This window comes from Rhodnius prolixus, unplaced genomic scaffold (genome assembly GCF_049639745.1).
Source record: "Rhodnius prolixus isolate KJV_2025 unplaced genomic scaffold, Rpr scaffold_8, whole genome shotgun sequence".
NCBI lineage: Eukaryota > Metazoa > Arthropoda > Insecta > Hemiptera > Reduviidae > Rhodnius > Rhodnius prolixus.
Genome location: NW_027411593.1, coordinates 31716465 through 31735760, shown reverse-complemented (window position 1 = coordinate 31735760; position 19296 = coordinate 31716465). Strand labels below are relative to the sequence as shown.

The window sequence follows — 19296 nt, the reverse complement described above, 5'->3', positions numbered from 1 at the left end:
GTGTACATGTCAGCTAGACGGTCAAAGTAAAACTGGGCCAAAATTTAGTATTACCTAACTGGTTTACTTAGTGTAGTATCCCTCCCACTCTAACACCTATTTCACAAACATTCATCGATTAAAAATATTTTTTAGTTAAATATTCGTTTCATTGGAATACAAAAAACATTATAACGCTTTCTTAAGATGATTTGAATTTTTAAAATTTGTTTTTGTCCATTACTCTTATAAAATACGAAGAATTTCAAATAAAATATAATATATACAAACACAGAATGATCTAGTGTGCAGGTGGAGTCAGTCGTAGTTACCATGACAACGGAACCGTTAAACGACTCCGGCCCAGCTCTAGCATTTTCATTGGTTAAATCCACTGGAGTTGGTGGAGTCGAATCCGGAGTGATTTAAATCCTTTTGAAACCGGACTCGTTCCATTTTTTCGTTCACTGAATCTAGCCAATAGAAATTGCTGGAGCTGGAACCGGAGTTGTTTAACGGTTCCATTGCTATGGTAACGAGGACTGACTCCACCTGCACACTAGATCATTGTGTTTGTATATTATATTTTATTTGAAATTCTTCGTATTTTATAAGAGTAATGGACAAAAACAAATTTTAAAAATTAAAATCATCTTAAGAAAGCGTTATAATGTTTTTTGTATTCAAATAAAACGAATATTTAACTAAAAATTATTTCCAATCGATGAATGTTTGTGAAATTGGTGATAGAGTGGGAGGGATACTGCAGTAAGTAAACCAATTAGGTAATACTAAATTTTGGCTCAGTGTTACTTTCGACTGTCTCACGGTCATGTACACGGTTAAACTTACCCAATGAAGATAAGAATAAGAGTGTCCAGCGCTATGTTAAAGATTAAGCACACAGCTTTTTCTTTTCGTAAGATAATGAGATAATATTTTTAAAGCTTGATATACAATTCCTAGTAAATAAATATTTCTTTATTTATGAGTAATTATCATTTTGCTTGAAGGGTTAGATTTTTTTTTATGGGAATAATTTCCTACCCATTTCCGTTTCTCTATCTTGGATCCTCTTGAAGCACATTAACTCCAGTCTTCCAGTGGTCAAGCTAGATAATGACTAAACAGCATTGCTTTAATTTTTATAATTGACTAGTCTATTTTTATGTTAATTTTTGTGTTACGTTGTTAATTTTATATTTATCAGTGCAATTGGAAATTAGGGATAGTACTCAATGTGTGTTAAAGAAATATAGTTTTGTTATTAACTGGGAAAGCTAACATTTAATGATATTTTTCAATAAATTGCGTGACAATGTTACTAATGCATAGGGTAAGTACAGAGACCGGAATCGGTGAACGAGTTGTTGGAATCGATTCCAACCCTGGAACTGATTCAAATCCAACGAGTCCAAAGACGGACTCGTTCTGCCCATCACTACTGCATACAACTCTGTTAGGTGTTTAAAGGTAACAGTTTTGTAACCTATCAACAAAGCATCCCTCGATACTCTCAATATTCTGCTGTTTTTGTAATTTACGGAACATGTAAGTAAAACTTGCGCTAGAGATTAATTTATAATATATAATTGTTCTTATGATTCATGGTTCTTCATTTTTCAAATAAAGGATAAGAATTTTTCTTTACTCATAGGGTGAGTACATAGTGATAGTATAATTTATTATCTTGAAAGAGTTTGACCATTAAAATAAACCTTTTATTGTATTACAAAATTGGTTAAAAGATATAGTAAAGGTATTTAATAGCGGAGAATAGGAAATTTGTATATCAGAGTTAAGTTTCCAGTGTGTGCCTCTGTAAATGGTGCAGTTTTGTTTTAAATTAACCAAAAATAATAATATTCTTCAATAAACAATATAATATTATCAGCAGAATTCAATACAATTATGTAAAATTCTTATGAGTAAGTCCTTTTTCAAAAGATACCTGTTGGAATCTGTTGACGACATGTCCTAAGTTAGTCGACTATCAAAACATCATTCATATTGAATTTTATTACTTATATCTGTGTATATGTATCAGAGGCATAACTATACATAAATTAAAATGTAAGGCTATTCAGAACCTCTATTTTTATTTATCAAAACATTAGATCTCACTCTCCATACTTATATTAACAGTAGAGCTGTTTCTTATCAGCTTGCAAAATATAACAGTTCCAATTAAAACTTATTAATAGAAGAAAGAGATTTTAGCCAACGAATAAAGAAAGTTTTTTTTGGAAACAACTTTACGAGTGTAGATTAGTTATGAACGAATTTCAAGCAAAACTAAATTCTAAATTAAATGCATTCTCTATTTTTATTCGCTACTTTTTGAGAGATGGTTTATATTTAAGAGCGGTAGAGAATAAGAGGCCGATGCAAAATTATTTGGCCTCTAGTTACTACCAAACAAATTAGAGGAGAAAGATTGCTTGGAAAACTATTACAATATAACTATTAATATTAGACATATTCTTTTCTGAGCACATTTCATATAAAAGACCCTTATGTGTTTGCAAGTTACATACATGTCGATTCTTTAAAACTTTTCACTTTTAATAAGTAATGTGTATTTATTTCAGCTTTTAGAAAAGTTTATAGAGTAAAAATGGCATACAGAGGAAGCAGAGGAAGTAGCCGTGGTGGGAGAGGAGAAGCACTGATGAAATTGCTCCAAAAATCTGCAGTTTCTCCAGAAGTAATATTTGATAATATATTATTATTTTAAGACATTTATTATTCTTGCATTACTATTAGTTTTTCTCGTCATTGAGGATTTCCTGAGCCATAAGTTACTTTTGATTTCTGACCTGGCATCTTCCATCCGCAATACATTCAACTCTGTGACTGCGGATATCCACTTATTTCTAGGCCACTACTCCTTTTTCTCCCTGGTTTTCCTGTTAAACCTGATTTCAGGATCCATTCCACATAGTACATTCTGAAATGGGAAACCATATTATATCCTTTTAATCCCAACATTACTTAGAACATTAAACTTCACTTTCCTTCGTTATAGGTATATCTACTTTGTTTCTCTCTCAGTATTGGTTCAATATTCAGTTTCTGTGGAATATTTTTGTTTTCTCTGTGGATCTTCCAGTTCGATATCCAGTACATTGGTATTTTACAGAAGAAAGTAAACATTGTAATCACTTCAGATAGTGTTGCTGTTCGTTTTTATTAGATGAGGCACTTCTTTCCAAGCACATTCTAGATAGAACTCGGCAGGTTATGAAACAAACTCTTTTCGAACGGAACTCAAGGCTATACCGAACCTTGGAACCGTCAAAATGTTATAATATCTTTGATTATATCCGTTGTAGAATGTATGTTTGTTGTATCCCTGATCGGTTTCGTACTTTCATCCATTAATCAGTTTGGTGTGGAGATTTCAATTTGACTTAAGTTACCTTCTCTTACAACACTTGCTGACTGGGTGAGATACATGGTGTGTATGAGTGTTATTCAAAATGTTAATGAATCGTTAAACATTTGTAAAAATAATGAAATAAACATTAATGATCCACTAGATCTTCTCAGGTATGATGTGGTGGCATGCTTTAAGGCCCTAATAGCCTAATCTACATGCATTTGTGCCGCAATAGGATGAAACAAATATAAACACCCTCTTTTTACAACAGGGAAATTGACGCACTAAATCTTTTAGTTCTCCTCTGGGTTTCTTAAAATAGAAGGGCCATATCCACCAAATATGAAATTAAAATAAAATTGGAAGAACAAAAATCGTTTAGGTACAATTGGAATTTGGGTTTGCAACATAATGAGAATAATTTTTTTTTATTATGCTTACAGTGTTTACATTTATTTGGTTGACCACCTATTCATAACTCATATTTCCTCCTTTTTATCCAGGAAGAAGAGTTTCCTAAAGACATTGGCGTACAAGGTGGCTCAAGTCAGGCTGCTAAGCCTATGGGTAGGAGTGCTGCGTTAATGAAATTACTTGAGTCTGCTTCTGGTCGTGGTGCGGCCAGTTCCTCTAAAGAACCATCTCATGTACAAAAGAGAGAATCGTTCACAGGAAGAGGTACTGCTAGATCATCATTTTCCGAAACTAGCACAAGTGTTGGTCCTTCTAGAGAATCTTCTTACGCCCATGGAATACCATCATATGTTTCAGAAACTTCTATTAGAGAGCCAGAACAGCACGCCCCTCCAGGACGTATGAGATACAATCCGTCAATATCAGAAAAGTAAATTTTTAATTTCTATGGTTGAGAATGTTTTCAACCCAATGAAAGACTAATCTTGTGGTTTTATTATTGCTTAAGTCATAAAAGATAATCCTATGTTTGTTGAAACCATTATTTTTAAAATTAACAACTAGAACTATTCTACTTGTTTTTATTTTTGATAAACATCATAAATAATAAACTGCAAATTATCTCAGAGAGAGTCCACCAGAACCAAGTTCAAGAAGACAACCTTCAGATGAAAGATCTTTGGAAGAAAGGTTTTCAGAACTCACGGTATCTGAATCATACGATAGACCAGCTGTTATAAAAAAAGGAACCTATGGACAAGAGTAAGATTTTTATGTTTAATTTATTTGAATAAAAATAATAATTCAATCGTATAAATGAATTTATACATATATAAATGAATTTATACATATATAAATGAATTTATACATATATAAATGAATTTATACATATATAAATGAATTTATACATATATAAATGAATTTATACATATATAAATGAATTTATACATATATAAATGAATTTATACATATATAAATGAATTTATACATATATAAATGAATTTATACATATATAAATGAATTTATACATATATAAATGAATTTATACATATATAAATGAATTTATACATATATAAATGAATTTATACATATATAAATGAATTTATACATATATAAATGAATTTATACATATATAAATGAATTTATACATATATAAATGAATTTATACATATATAAATGAATTTATACATATATAAATGAATTTATACATATATAAATGAATTTGAATGTATGATGAATTTAATTTGTCGAATATGGTTAACCATTTACTATTTTATGTTTTAATTTCAAAAAGAAAACTTATAAGTGTGTCAATTTTTTTCCCCAATTTTAGGGTTAAAGTAGCCGCAAACTATATCCGGCTAAATGTTGAAAAAGGCAAAGGTGTTTTTCAATATGATGTAAAATTTAATCCAGATGTAGATTCCACCAACATTAGATGTCAATTAATGAAAAATGTTACTCACATAATCGGAGAAACCAAATCATTTGATGGCAGTTTATTGTATCTTCCAGTCAAACTGCCTGAAGAGGTAATTTTCATTTTTCTATTTTATTTTTATTTGAAAAATATTAGAGATTTTATGCAAGGTTGGTTTGGGTTTGTTGTCTAATTTTTCAACCGCAACTATTCTATACAGGCAAATAAGAAATAAAAAAATAATAATGTAATCGTCATTTAGTACTAACAATTTATACCAACAACTAAAATGTAGCTACACACAGGATTCAAAATAGGGATCTCACACTTACAAATTCACACTTCAAAACCCCTACATCAACCCACCCGCCCCACCAACTTGTTAAAGAAAACATTTCTCTTGATTGAGTTCTTATTTTGAACTTCTTTCGCTTCAGATGTGTTGGTAGAAGCCTTATAATTCGCATTTTTAACGCAATGAATATAATTAATAATCGATACTATGCATTTCATTTAGATTTTCATGAGGCTATTCATCTAACTGTATTTTACCTTCTTATTTATGATAATTTTTAGTTATTTATTTTCTATAGTTCTGATCACTTTTCCAAACAGTGGTATTCATCTTTATATTAATTTTTATTTCAGATAACAACAGCACATTTAAAAATGCCAACTGATGGTTCAAATGTAACAATGAAGATAACTTATGTGAAAAAACTCTGTATGGGTGATCGTACAACAGTCCATCTTTATAATGTTTTATTTAGAAAAATAATGCAAGTTCTGGGCTTAACATTGCAGGGGAGACACTTCTTTGATCCTAAGGCATCTAAGCAAATACCTGCGCATAAGTAATTCATATGTATATTATATCTTATCTCAGCACTTTATCTATAAAAAAAAAATAACAAAGGTGATTTTGTAAAATATAATTTTCAATTAGAATAATTCTTTTTAAGTCTGGAAGTTTGGCCTGGTTATATAACAGCAATTCAAGAATACGAAGATGGAATTATGTTATGCTGTGATTCATCTCATCGTGTTCTTCGAACGCAAACTGTGCTAGAGCTGATGTAAGCAAATAAGTTTTTATTTGTTTAAATTTAGAGTGAATCACTACTTTAGACAACCACATAATTCTAAATTTCTTCTAATAGTTTATATTTATTTTATCTTACTATCAAATCTTTTGTATTGAATTTTCACCGGGATTTATTAAGAGTGTAAGAAACATTATTTTAATGGATTCTTTTGAAATAATAGATTGTATATATTATTTTTTTTACATTAGGGAACAAATAATAAGTGTAGATAGTCGGACCTGGAAAGATGAATTCATAAAATTGGTAATTGGACAGACAGTTTTGACACGTTATAATAATAAGATGTACAGAGTAGATGATGTATCATTCGATGAATCGCCTAAAGATAAATTTGAAAAAAAAGATGGGACCAAAGTAAGTTACTTATTAATTTGTATTTAATTAATGTACTTAAGGGGAGAGCTGCAATCAGACCTTGTTTTTAGATATATCTTGATTGTTCGTTGCATCTCATTGCCAAAAAAAATATCTGAGATCTTTTTCTTAATATCTGAGCAGGTTCTAAATGGCTAGGTTCGGGATGTCCACATTTTCAGAATGTCTTGATAAACAGTGTGATCGTTCTTTCTGGCTATTTAACAATGCTTATTAATATGTATATATTTCATATTATGTTAAATAAACAGGCCGTAAAAATCATCATATTGTAAGTTCTTGTAAACATTCACAACCAGTCCGGTGACTCCTCTCCCCAAAAATTAACAAAATACTTATGTTACATCAATCATATTTTATTTTCGAAGTAATCGTTAATGTTTGTTATAATGTCATTATTAAACTTCTAAACGTTCTGTTTTATGTAATAGTGTGCGATAATTTCTCTTTTATTTTCATGATTTTGATGATTTTCTACCTCGTGAAGTGTTTGTTTTGTTTTCTTTAGAAGGATATATATAATATACTTCTTTATAGGAGAATATATATATATTACTGATCTAGTGGCCTAATAATTCACTATTAAATTGACTTATAAACAAGAAAACTCTGACCGAATATTTCACTGAGGATGCGTAATCTGCAATTGTAAATGAATCGTGCTAAAGTGATTTTTGCAATTGCCGTTACTATGAAGCTGAGATTTTTATTATTTCATATTTTACAAAAATCAGGTTTCACTGCCTTGTAAAAAAATCAATAAACATTACGCGATCAATCTAAAAAAGTAGGCATTGATCAGTTAAGCCTTGCGGTACATTCAGCAATTGCTTGAACAACATTTATTGAAATAAATTTCAAAAAGAACTCCATTTGATGTACATACTTATTATTTTTTTCGTATTTTAATGGCTAAAATATACACAATACTTTTTATTGACCATTCCACTCTTATGACTAAAATATAAAACCTTAAATAAAAAAAATCCAAATGTATTGTTTTCTTTACGAATTGAAAATTGTTACAGATGTCTTATATTGATTATTATTTTCAACATTACAATATTAAGATATCCAACACCAGTCAACCTTTACTGAAGAGTAGAGTTAGAGGCAGAATGAAAGGAATGGTAAATATATTTTGAATACCCAAGCAGCTTTTAAGCACAGAATAGACGCTGGTTCAATGTACATTTTTTCAGTTAAATAGAATATAAATATAAAGTATATTATTTAAAATATTAACGTGTTTAAAATAAAACATAAATTATTTGGAAAATAAATAGAATATAATATTTATATTTAATACAATATAAATGTTTTACCAAGTTAAATATAAAAAGAAATAGTATAAATTTAACTATTAGTGATACAATGATTTTTTTTTATAAGTGTGTACATATCAGATAAGATTTGTTTGTCTTTGTGAGGAGAAGAGAATCTCAAACTTGATCCATTTGTTTGGATTACAGATGTATTTCACTGGATATTTCTCAAATGTTCCTTCTGCATTAAACCAAATGATCACTAATGTATTTTTCGGATCAGTGATTCAATTTAAAATGATAATTGTAATACAAATCAATTATTTATTGTTATTTATTTATATAATAAACAATTTCCATCGTTTTAGAAAATGGAATTAGTCAATTTAGTGCCTGAATTATGCCATTCATCTGGCCTTACTGAAACAATAAGAGCAGATATGCGAGCCATGAAGGACATTGCTCAAACTACCAGAATATCTCCTAGTCAACGTCAGTTTGCACTTAATGAATTTATAAATTCTATCAATTGTAAGTTTATATTTTACTTTTAAAAGAAATTTTATTTTAATGATTCTGTTTTAAAGTAATTTTTCCGTTTACAGCTAATAGTGATGTGCAAAAAATTCTCTCTTCATGGGGATTAAGTTTAGCTAAGAATATTATTAGACTACCCGGCAGAGTAATTCCACCTGAAAATATTTATTTTGGAAATGATATGGTTCACAGTGGCAGTTTCCTCGCTGACTGGGGTAAAGCGGCAGCTTCAAGCTCTGTTTTAAGTCCTGTAAGTATGTTGTCTAAATCAGTTACAAAAGTTATTGTGATCAGAACTCTTTAGATTCCTCACCTTTCCTTTTTTAAAATGTGTGTTAAAAGTGGCTAGATTTCCTTTTCTATCATCTTTTCTGAATTCTGATTCTGTTTTCGCTTCTTTATTTTTCAAAGATTTATTTTTTTTACGGTTTGTAAAAATAGGTTAGTTTAATAACTAAGAATATTCGCATTAAACACTTTTGAGAAAATTGATTTGCATCTTACTCTTGAGGAATATTCTAATAAAATTTCCCCTAAACGGCAATTCATGTGTTTAATGCTAAATGTATGGTAATTAGTAATTCAGCAATTAAGAATAAAATAGTTTATTAAAATATATCAATAAAAAATACCAAAAAACTAGAATTGTTACTAAGTAATACAAACAAGAAAACAAAATTTTAAAAGACGGAAACAAATAACAAATAAGTTTGGTTATCTGCGCCAAAAACAAAGTAGCAATGTTGTAAGGTCTTCTCAGGCCTTGCGAATACTTTTTTCTCTGAAATTACTTAATTATTTTGAAAAAAATTGTTTTAGAAGATCTTTTTTTGTGTTACAAATATGAACAACTCAATCAATTTAATGAACAAAATTTTAGATAAACAAAAGGTTAAATATGGGAATTGTAGGTGATAACAGTAAAACTGCAATAATAAGGTTACAGCAATAATTGTAACCGCAACTGTGAAATTAATTAACTATGGTAATGAAACATTATATGAAATTATAGATTCGTCTTCTTCAGAGATTGCATTATCATATTTATGTGAAAGTCAAAGTTGTCTTCACAAACCTAACGATTCGATCTCTGAATAAATAAGAGATTCCGAAACTGATCTGTATGGTGAAAAACAAGCGTGCTATAAACGTAAGAGATAATTATAAAATCACGACCGTGCTCAACACATGAAACCTTTATTCACTTATCCCTAATTTGAGCCCATACTTATCAAAGATAAGGTGTTGTAGATTAGACTATTGGTGGAGACACTTAGTTTTCTATATTACTTTTAATTATAGTGTACACTTGAAATTTGAGATTAAGTAGTCATTACTATTTTTTAGATTTTCACCTAATTTTTAATTAATTTATTTAAATATTATATTTTAGATTGATCTGAGACGCTGGGCAGTCATTTGCACTAATCGAGATGAAAAAACTGTGGAAGCATTTGTTGATATGTACAGAAGATGTTTACCACAATTGGGCATAAAAATGAGTCCCCCACAAATTTTGCCAATGCAAAATGATAGCATTCAGACTTACATAAAAGCATTACAATCAACTTTGGCACGTAATTTACAAATAGTTGTTATTGTATTTCCTACGTGTAGAATTGACAAATACAGTGCTGTAAAAAAATGGTGCTGCATTGACCATCCAATACCGTCTCAGGTATATCCTTTTTTTTTTTTTTATTACAAACTTTTAATTTTATTTTTCTTAATTTTTCTTGGGAAATGTCAGTGTTTTTACTTTTGGTGACCAACAAAAGGTTCTCTTCTCGCAAAGAACACTCTAAGGAATGAAGAAACAAAATCATTGGCGATTGGTGGACTAGAAATGATTTCATCTATCATTTTGGTTTCCCTTTTGTTCACCCTAGTTAAAGTGATCATAATTCCTATATATGTACGTGGGTAAATCAAATATGAACCGGACTTTTACTTTAGAACATTTATTGGTACAGTAAATAAAATTTTGAATATGCCTTATTTTTCTATATAATCTCTTTTATTTACACATTTTCCCACCAAATCGGACGTTTTTTAATTCCGTCATCTAAGAATGAATTTGGTCTCGTGTCAGTAGCCAATTGCGCAAGAACGTTTCTACACCATCGTCATCGTCAAAGTGATAACATCCCAGGGGTGTAATGATGCACCCACGTCTCATCGCAGGTGACTATTGCCTCAAGAAAGCATCCCTCTCTGTTCGATATCGTGTCAAAAGTCTTCCACAGACAGCAAGACGGTTTGCTTTCTGTCTTCGTCAAGATGCGAAGAACCCATCTTGCCGACACTTTTCGGTAACCCAAATCATCTGAAATGATTGATTAGGCACTCCCATACGATGTTCCAACGTGGGCAGCAATTTCCCATATTGTAAGGCCGGCGGTCTCCTTCAATCATTTCACGGATCGCAAGAATATTCGCGTCACTAGTGCTTGTCCGAGGTCGGCGTGCATGGCTGTCATTTTGCACTGACTCTCGGCCATCGGAAATTTTTTTGTGCCAGTCGTAGACTTGGGTCCTTGAAAACGTGTTTTCAGCGAACTGTGCAGTTAGTCAACGCAAAATTTCGGCAGGTTTTACGCCCCCCCGGGACAAAAATTTAATAATAATGCGTTGCTCAACAGACATGTGCACCTCTTATTCAGACATGGCGCTACTAACAGCCAAACTGTTCTGGCGAGCCGGACCAAGTTACTCCGCTCCTCTTTACATCCCCACCCAACATATATTATGACGTCACGTTACTCACTTCACCTAAGGAGCGTCAATGAGAAAATCTGCTTAAACTTCTGTTCACATGCTTGCCCGATAAGTTTTTGGGCTGGAATGGATGGCCTAGGAACTCGATATTACATGGGACTGCCAAGATAGAATTGATAAGCAATATTTCCTGCCATACTGTCGCAGCAAAGTTTCCTTTCAGAACAACCCCTCATTCATGTTAGGGTTAACCAAAAATTGATACATTAAACAGTATGTTAAACCATTTCAGGTAATTCAAACTCGCACTATACGAAAACCAGAAAAACTACGAAGCGTCACGCAGAAAATCGCGTTACAAATAAATTGTAAACTTGGCGGAGCTTTGTGGACAGTTGACATTCCTTTAGTAAGTATTTTGTGTGTATTTTTTCTGAATTTCAGTAAAGAATTCTTCAAATTTCCATATTGATGCTTTCAAATTGATTTTTTTTTCTTTTTTTCTTTGTCTTCGTGGAGTCACTTAGGTAAATATTCTTTGTTCATTGATGTTCCCTAGACATTGTATTGGCAAAATGTCTTAAAATCATAATTATTACGTATTTCAGAAACATGCGATGGTTATTGGGCTAGATACATTCCACGATGCTTCAAGACAAGGAAAAAGTGTGGGAGCAGTAGTATCGTCTTTGAATAAAGGATTGACCAGATGGTATTCAAAAATTTACTCACAGGCTCCAGGAATTGAATTAATAGAGGGCTTGGAAGTTAGCATTCTAGCTTGTCTTCAAAAATTTAAAGCAGTAAGTTGAATTTACTTACAGGCTCCAGGAATTGAATTTTACTTAGAAGGGGGAACTCTTTCAGCTCTGGGTGTCTTGGCAAAAGAAAATACTTGCAATTAAGCTAAAAGTAACTTTGTTATATACAGGGTGTTTCAGGGTTAAGTGTCCTAACTGAAAATATGAATTTAGGACCTCAAAACAAGAAAACATTTTCCTCTAGAGGTATGCCCGTAAACGCTTTGTTTATGAGATATTCACGTCTAAAGATCTCTATTTTATGAATTATTATTAGGTAAGTTATAATAAAAAAAAAAATTAATAGTGTCTTCCAACTACTTTATTAATAGAAAATAATGACAATTAACAGTAAATAAATAAATAATAAAGAAAATGAGGAATCGGTATCTTTCTTCCACAGCAGCAATAGCCGAACGGCACTGGATTGCTGTTCTTGATTCAATAACTCTTCTTCTTAAAGAATGAAGATCATTGACCGACATTTCATAGACTTCCTTTAATGGCACCCTAAGCAAAGACAATCCATTGGTGTCAGATCTGGAGAGCAAGCAGGCTAAGCCACCGGTCCTAAACGGCCAATAAAGATTTTAGAACGAATGATAAATTGATTGTATAACTGCTAAAATCACCTTGTGTCTCTAACTGCACATACCAATATTGACATTTTACGGAATATTACCATCTGGAGTTTGCAGGGTGGACTTTCTAAATAATAACTCTTTCTCAATAACATTTATCAGTTTGACGCTTTTACAGAGTTTGTGTCATTATGCTTCACATTTATTCTAACAGAGAATATGCCGACATGGGGTTTGTGTATGGTTTTTGCAATGCTGCCCATTGTTAATATTCCGTGCGATTTCCGAATAAAAGATTACCTTACAAGACCATCTTTAGGCCCACATTTTAACGTCTTAGAGTAACTAGCACATTTGCTTTAATTCCACTTTAATGTGCTGAAGGAGCTCTTGGCCCTTTATGAAATAAAAGGAGTGTGACAATAATGATGATAATCCGTTCGCCAGTGTACGAAGAGCTGCAGCTAAGTTACATATTACGCCAACTTCAGTAAGGAGAACTCTCTCTGCAGATAGATGTAACCCATAGCATTATCAATGGGTATGATATTTATTACCTCAAGAATTTTGCCAAAGAAATTTTTCCGATTAGTTTAAATCAAGTTGAACTTAAGCCATAATTTTCGCGGCATATTCCCTGGACCGATGAAGCTACATTCACAAGAAAAGTTCAACCAAAAAATGATCATCTCTGGATGCTCGAAAATCCTCATGCAATTCGCGAGCAGCATTTTCAGCATGAGTTTCTGTGCAATGTTTAGTTATGGATATTAGACAATATTCTCCGCATTTCTTACCACCTAGGCTCAATGCGGACACATCTCTGCAGTTTCTTAGAAGTGATTATTACATTTTGATTGAAGTTGTTCCGCCTCAACTCAGAAGGAACTCATGGTTTCAATTAGATGGTTGTCCAGCACATTACGGCAGAGGTGGCTAAATCAACATTATCTCAATCGATGGATTGGCCGTTTAGGACCGGTGGCTTAGCCTGCTTACTCTCCAGATCTAACACCAATGGATTGATTTGGCTTGGGGTGCCAACGAAGAAAAAGTCTATGAAATGCCGGTCAATGATCTTCATTCTTTAAGAAGAAGAGTAATTGAATCAATAACAGCAATCCAGTACCCGTTCGGCTATTGCTGCTGTGGAAGAAAGATACCGATTCCTCATTTTCTTTAATATTAATTTATTTACTTTTAATTGTCATTATTTTCTATTAATAAAGTAGTTGGAAGACACTATTAATTTTTTTTTTTATTTTAACTTACCTAATAATAATTCATAAAATGGAAATCTTTAGACGTGAATATCTCATAAACAAAGCGTTTACGGGCATACCTCCAGAGGAAACCTTTTTCTTGTTTTGAGGTCCTAAATTCATATTTTCAGTTAGGACACTTAACCCTGAAACACCCTGTATAGGGCTTTTTCTTTAATTTTGTTACTGACTTTATTGGAGCCAAAAAGAATAAAAATGAACTTGCGATACCTAACATTTACTATAATTAAGTCACTCATTTATTATAATTAAGTACTTTTCTTTAATCATTTCCACGTTGGAATCCAGTATTCGCTGACTACTACTCAGCTAATAATCTCTTCGCTAATTATTATATTATTAGTTTTACGCTGTGGAGGTTTAACATTAAGCAAGGAAACAATTTTGAGCTGCAACTTCATTATTATTTATTAAAAACGTTTTAGACTCAATTAGTCATGAATTATTTATCTACATATTTCTTTTTGCAGATTAATGGAGTTTATCCAGAACAAATTTTAATTTACCGTGATGGTGTTGGTGATGGCCAATTGGATGCTGTGGAAAAATTTGAATTGCCTCAAATAATTACAGCGTGTCGTAGAATATCGCCTAACTATGATCCGAAATTTTTATTTGTCATCGTACAAAAACATATAAATACAAGGATATTTACTGAAGTTAGTAATCTCCAAAAGGCCTCTAAAAAATATTAATGTATAGTTTCAGTATTCATCATGTAAGATAATTATTATTTAATTTCATTGATTTCTGTTATTATATTAGGAACGAGGTGACTTTGTGAATCCATTGCCAGGAACCGTTCTAGATCATTCAATTACTCGAAAAAACTACTGGGATTTTTTCTTGGTATCTCAGAGTGTTAGACAGGTAGGAAATTAACTGATTTTCTTTTCTTTTGACTTTATGTAAAGTGCTTTGTAAGCACAAAATTTAATCCTACTAAGACTATGATAGTGATTTGAAGACAATTAAACTTTAAAGAAAGAACGTAGACTAATGTTAAGCAAGATTCCTTTTGTGACTCAAAAACATTTTCTTCTTAAAAGTGTTTACATTGTATTATGAATTTATTGATAAGTAATAAATAAATTACCAATTTATTGTTATATAATTAATAAATAATTAAAATTAGGAAATTTTTGGGAAATATTTTTTTAATAATATTTATATTTTTAATGTAGGGTACAGTGAGCCCGACACATTACATTGTATTGCACAATACTACAAAAATGACTCCGGATCAAGTGCAAAGATTTACTTATAAGTTAACTCATCTGTATTATAATTGGTGCGGAACTGTCCGTGTTCCCGCTCCATGCCAGGTAATTTTTTTTGTTAATATTCTAATATTTTTTCTTCAAAAGATATATTAACATTTAAGTAGGCAGTGTTATTGAGGGAAAATAATTTTATTACTAATATTCATAAGATTAGATGAGCACGTTTGCACGAAATGTGTAAAGAAAGTCTTCCTTATATCAGTTTCCTTTTCTCAACGTACTGCCCAGCAGAAATGGATTTTTAAAATTTTTCAACTAGAATAGGAAAGTATGGCAATCGTGCCAAAATTTTAGATTTTGGGTATTGACTGGCAATCCTTGAGCCCTAAAAGTGGATTCTCTTAACCGGATTGATAGTACCGAAAATACTTCTTTATGAGCGGATTTTGCACCAATTTCTCTGTTCTTATTTGTTTTCGGACATTTTTGAGACTGAATTTTCGTTTTGATGTGGGCACTTTCTTTTCGTCCAAAACACTTTTTTGGGCAAGAAAAAAAAAAATCTTACGTTACACTCATGTTTTTTTTTTAAATCAGAGGTAAATATGTATACAAAATAAAATACTTGGGAGAGACAATTTGATGGATAATGTTCTTGATTTATCCGTTATAGTGCGCTTATTTTTTTTTATTTTTCTTATTTCTGACCTGTTTCGGAGTTTTCATCCATCAACAGAAGTTAATAACTAATTAAATTTATAATTAACAGAAAGTAATTAATTAGTTTGTTGTAAAGATTTTCGATCTCCACTTTCAATGCTGTGATGAATTTATGATGCTCTTTGAAACGTTCTGTTTAACTCCCCTTCTTCTTTGTCTTTTTATTATTAGTCCATAATATTGCCAAAACTTTACACAAAGTGATACTTCGACTGTTATTAATTTTCTTTTTAGATTATTAATATTTTAAAATTTTTCTTTTTTCACTTTTCCTTATTTATTTATTTATTTTTCTTAAAAATGGCAATATCGACACTATAATGATCGAGTATAGGTTAAGTCGAAAATGATTCATTGTTTATATCATTCTTTAGGGGGCTTCTTTGAACTGAGCTGACGTACATTTAGTGCTTAGTGCGTAGAAATTTCTTAGTACTTAGTAGAACTTAGGTATGTTTGAAGTAAAAAATTCTCTAAAATCAGAATCTCTAGATAGATAATACCTTTAGATTAAGATGGTAGATACTGGTTACCACTGCATATTACTTTAATATTGCCCTCTCTATATTTTGTTAAAATGGCCTGTTGATTTTGAGTGTAAACTGATTATTGTTATTTATTCACTTACACTAATATTAATATCAAATGTGTAAAAAAGTCATTTCACTCTCAATTGCCATATATGTATATTTTATATACTTTTATTGAGAAAAGGCTAAATTTTTATGTTACTTTTTCTGTTTCAGTACGCCCACAAATTAGCCTCTTTAGTTGGCGAAAGTATACACAAAGAAGCCTCAGAAAGCTTAGCGGAGAATCTCTTTTTCTTATAAAAATATCTACTGTATTTTTAAGTTTTTAGTATTATTATATATTTTTCAATACTTAGAATCTCGTTAAATGAGACTACTTTTAGTTAGTTTTTTTTTTTTTTTAATTGAATTTCTTCGAAACATTAAAGGCTTCGTTTTAGAAAAGGTTCTGGAATATGTTCTGTACTATTTTATTTGTATTATTATTTATTTATTATGAGATTTTTTTTTTCTTTTTTTCACAATTTATTTTGAAGATATCCTATAAAGTTACTGTCACATTCTGTACCGTCTTTATTAAAGATGTAGTTTTTGTCTGATATTAATGAGTCTGTAGGTTACTAAAATAGGTGTAGTAAAGCAACTTTATTTAACAAGAAGTGAAGTACAATTTTCTTCATTCAGTTCTTTTTTCATTGTTCGTATTCATTTTATTATTTTTTTCTTTTATACGTTAAAAAATACTTCTAAAATGGTTTTTCTCTGAGTTCCCATTAATTGACTCATTGGAAAGCTTCCAGTGGATGGTAATCCTATCATGTCACATCCAGTCATCTGCTTTACTTGTTGCTGGGGCAATTGTGTCTTAACTTATAAATTTCAATTGAGATTAAAAAATAATAATAATTTGTATATAATGAAATGTACTTTTGACTTAAAAAATATCGTCATATTTCTACTTAGTTTCTAAACGTGTACTTCAAACAAACTTACGTTAAAACTGGATTTTAAGCAAATATAAAAAATAGAAGTCTATAATTATTATTTAACGTTCCTTAAGATTAAGACTAATTGTTTTTTTTTTCACTTAGAATTAAATCTTACTTTAATTCTGTAAATACCTTTTAAAAAAATTCATTTTAAGAACTCGTCAGAGTAAGTTGATTTCAAAAAGAAGGAAGGATAACGAGAGAACAGTGAATCGTGGTATTATCATTCAACCAATGCCAACCACAATCACAATTATTTTGAACAAAGATCTCTTCTCTAATAGTTAAATCTAATTCTTAAGGATATCTCTCCAATTCAGTTTTCCTCATGAATCTTTCAAAGAAAGTCATTTATAATGTTCTTAATTTGTTTTGCGCCTGTTTGCTCGAACGCTGATTTAGTATGAGTTGAAGAAGTGAACCAATGCTAATGTCATCAATTCTGCTTATACTTCTCATTACAACGTAATATTATTGTAAAACATTTCTGAAGCTGGCCTATTGATTGTTACTTGTATTCCGATAAATTGCCCTGTTCTTCAAATTGAATCTTAATTCTCAATTTCAATTTTTTTAAATTAATAAATTATTTTGACAATGGAAACAATCTTTTCATCGTACATTATTATATTATTAATAATTAGTACAACTAGGGAAGGGATTAGCTATGCGGTTAGCATACTGGACTCCCACGCGGAGGTGCCTGGTTCGAATCCAGCTGCTGACCCTTAGATTTTCTTTTCCTAGGAGCTTCTTACAGCTCACTGTCCGGTGATGGACAATGTTGTCTGTCCGGAGGCCGGCAGTGCACTGAAAAAAGCTCCAGGCGCCAATAACCTTACGCACCTTAAATCATTAAATAATAATAAAAAAAAAAATTAGTACAACTACCGAAAAGAATACCAGTTTTATGTGTAACTGAAGTTAGAGAATGTATTTCTTTTAAAAAATGATATTCTTTTCAAGTTCGTTTTAAATATATTAAACATTCATTTTAATTTCTTTGTTAATCATTAGAACATAGTTTTCTATTGTATCCGAGAACATGTTTAATCAACACTATCATTTTTGGATTGTTGTATATGTTACGAACCATTTTTAAAAGTACATCATTTTCAAACAAGAATTATACACAGTTCTGAAAGTTCACATAAATCAGCAAATATTTTATAAAAATCTAGTCAAAATCTACTTCGTTCATTAAATCTTAAAACACGTTTTGAATTTATTGAAAAATAAATTTAAACACTTTATTTTGTATTTTTAGAGTACTTGTGTCATGTATATTTTAGTTCCATGTATATATTCTTATTGTACTTTATTATTTTAAAACAAGTGGTTTTATTTTATTTCTTGTTATAAAATTGATATGATTTTTTTAAATGTTTAATTTTTTTATAGTTTCTAGAATGAGAAGTATTTAATTTTATTTAGGATTGCTTTTTACAACACTAGAATTTAATTTTAATTAGGACAGTTTTGCCTTAACGCTAGAACTATTATGGTACTACTACCAGTTTATTATTTCCAACATAAGAATACCTTTTCAGTGTTGCATAGAATCTCTTTGGTTCAAAGATTTACTTAATAAATTTTTTATTTACAAAATTGTCTTTAGCTGTTATTTCGATAGAACTCTTATTTCTGGTGTAATCTGTTGAACTTTTTATGGTTTGTATAATTTTTATTTTTATTTTTTGTTACTAGTTCGTTATGTAAGTGAGTTTAGTTGCGAAAATAAAATAATTATTGTATATTCTTTTGTATAAATGTTTTATTTAACAATAGAATATTATATTTTTTAAATAAATATTTTTTAGAATAAATATTGATACGTTCAACGTTTTATTTATTAGTTTAATTTTTTAATTTTTATTTATAAAATTAATTAATTTCTTCTCTTGAATATTGCAAATTGTAGGTTTTCCGAATTCATTTTTTATTGTAAATTCTGCTCTCAATGCATCTTTT

The 19296-nt window shown here is 30.4% G+C and overlaps 1 protein-coding gene across 3 annotated transcripts; it reads left to right on the top strand.

Moving 5' to 3' along the window:
• Positions 1–1422: 1422 nt before the first annotated feature.
• LOC141451206 (piwi-like protein Ago3) lies at positions 1423–19081 on the top strand. 3 transcript variants are annotated; one of them, XM_074122409.1, is made up of 19 exons: positions 1423–1530; positions 2571–2686; positions 3865–4039; positions 4133–4205; positions 4403–4537; positions 5109–5307; positions 5844–6049; positions 6158–6271; positions 6490–6655; positions 7705–7806; positions 8310–8472; positions 8547–8728; positions 9872–10156; positions 11489–11605; positions 11805–11999; positions 14331–14519; positions 14626–14730; positions 15045–15185; positions 16550–19081. In XM_074122409.1, exons 2-19 carry the CDS (start codon positions 2597–2599, stop codon positions 16634–16636), a joined length of 2724 nt encoding a protein of 907 aa, XP_073978510.1. In that variant the 5' UTR covers positions 1423–1530; positions 2571–2596; the 3' UTR covers positions 16637–19081. The 3 variants fall into 3 exon arrangements, with proteins under 3 accessions (XP_073978510.1, XP_073978508.1, XP_073978509.1); XM_074122407.1 differs by having other exon boundaries at positions 3865–4205; XM_074122408.1 differs by having other exon boundaries at positions 1452–1637; positions 3865–4205.
• The last annotated feature ends 215 nt before the right edge of the window (positions 19082–19296 follow it).

Excerpts from the sequence above, each read along its gene's own strand:
- LOC141451206 (XM_074122407.1), top strand. The coding sequence starts at position 2,597 with ATGGCATACAGAGGAAGCAGAGGAAGTAGCCGTGGTGGGAGAGGAGAA. Across the intron at positions 4,538-5,108 it reads AAAGGAACCTATGGACAAGA|GGTTAAAGTAGCCGCAAACT; the intron begins GTAAGATTTTTA and ends CCCCAATTTTAG. Across the intron at positions 15,186-16,549 it reads GTGTTCCCGCTCCATGCCAG|TACGCCCACAAATTAGCCTC; the intron begins GTAATTTTTTTT and ends TTTCTGTTTCAG.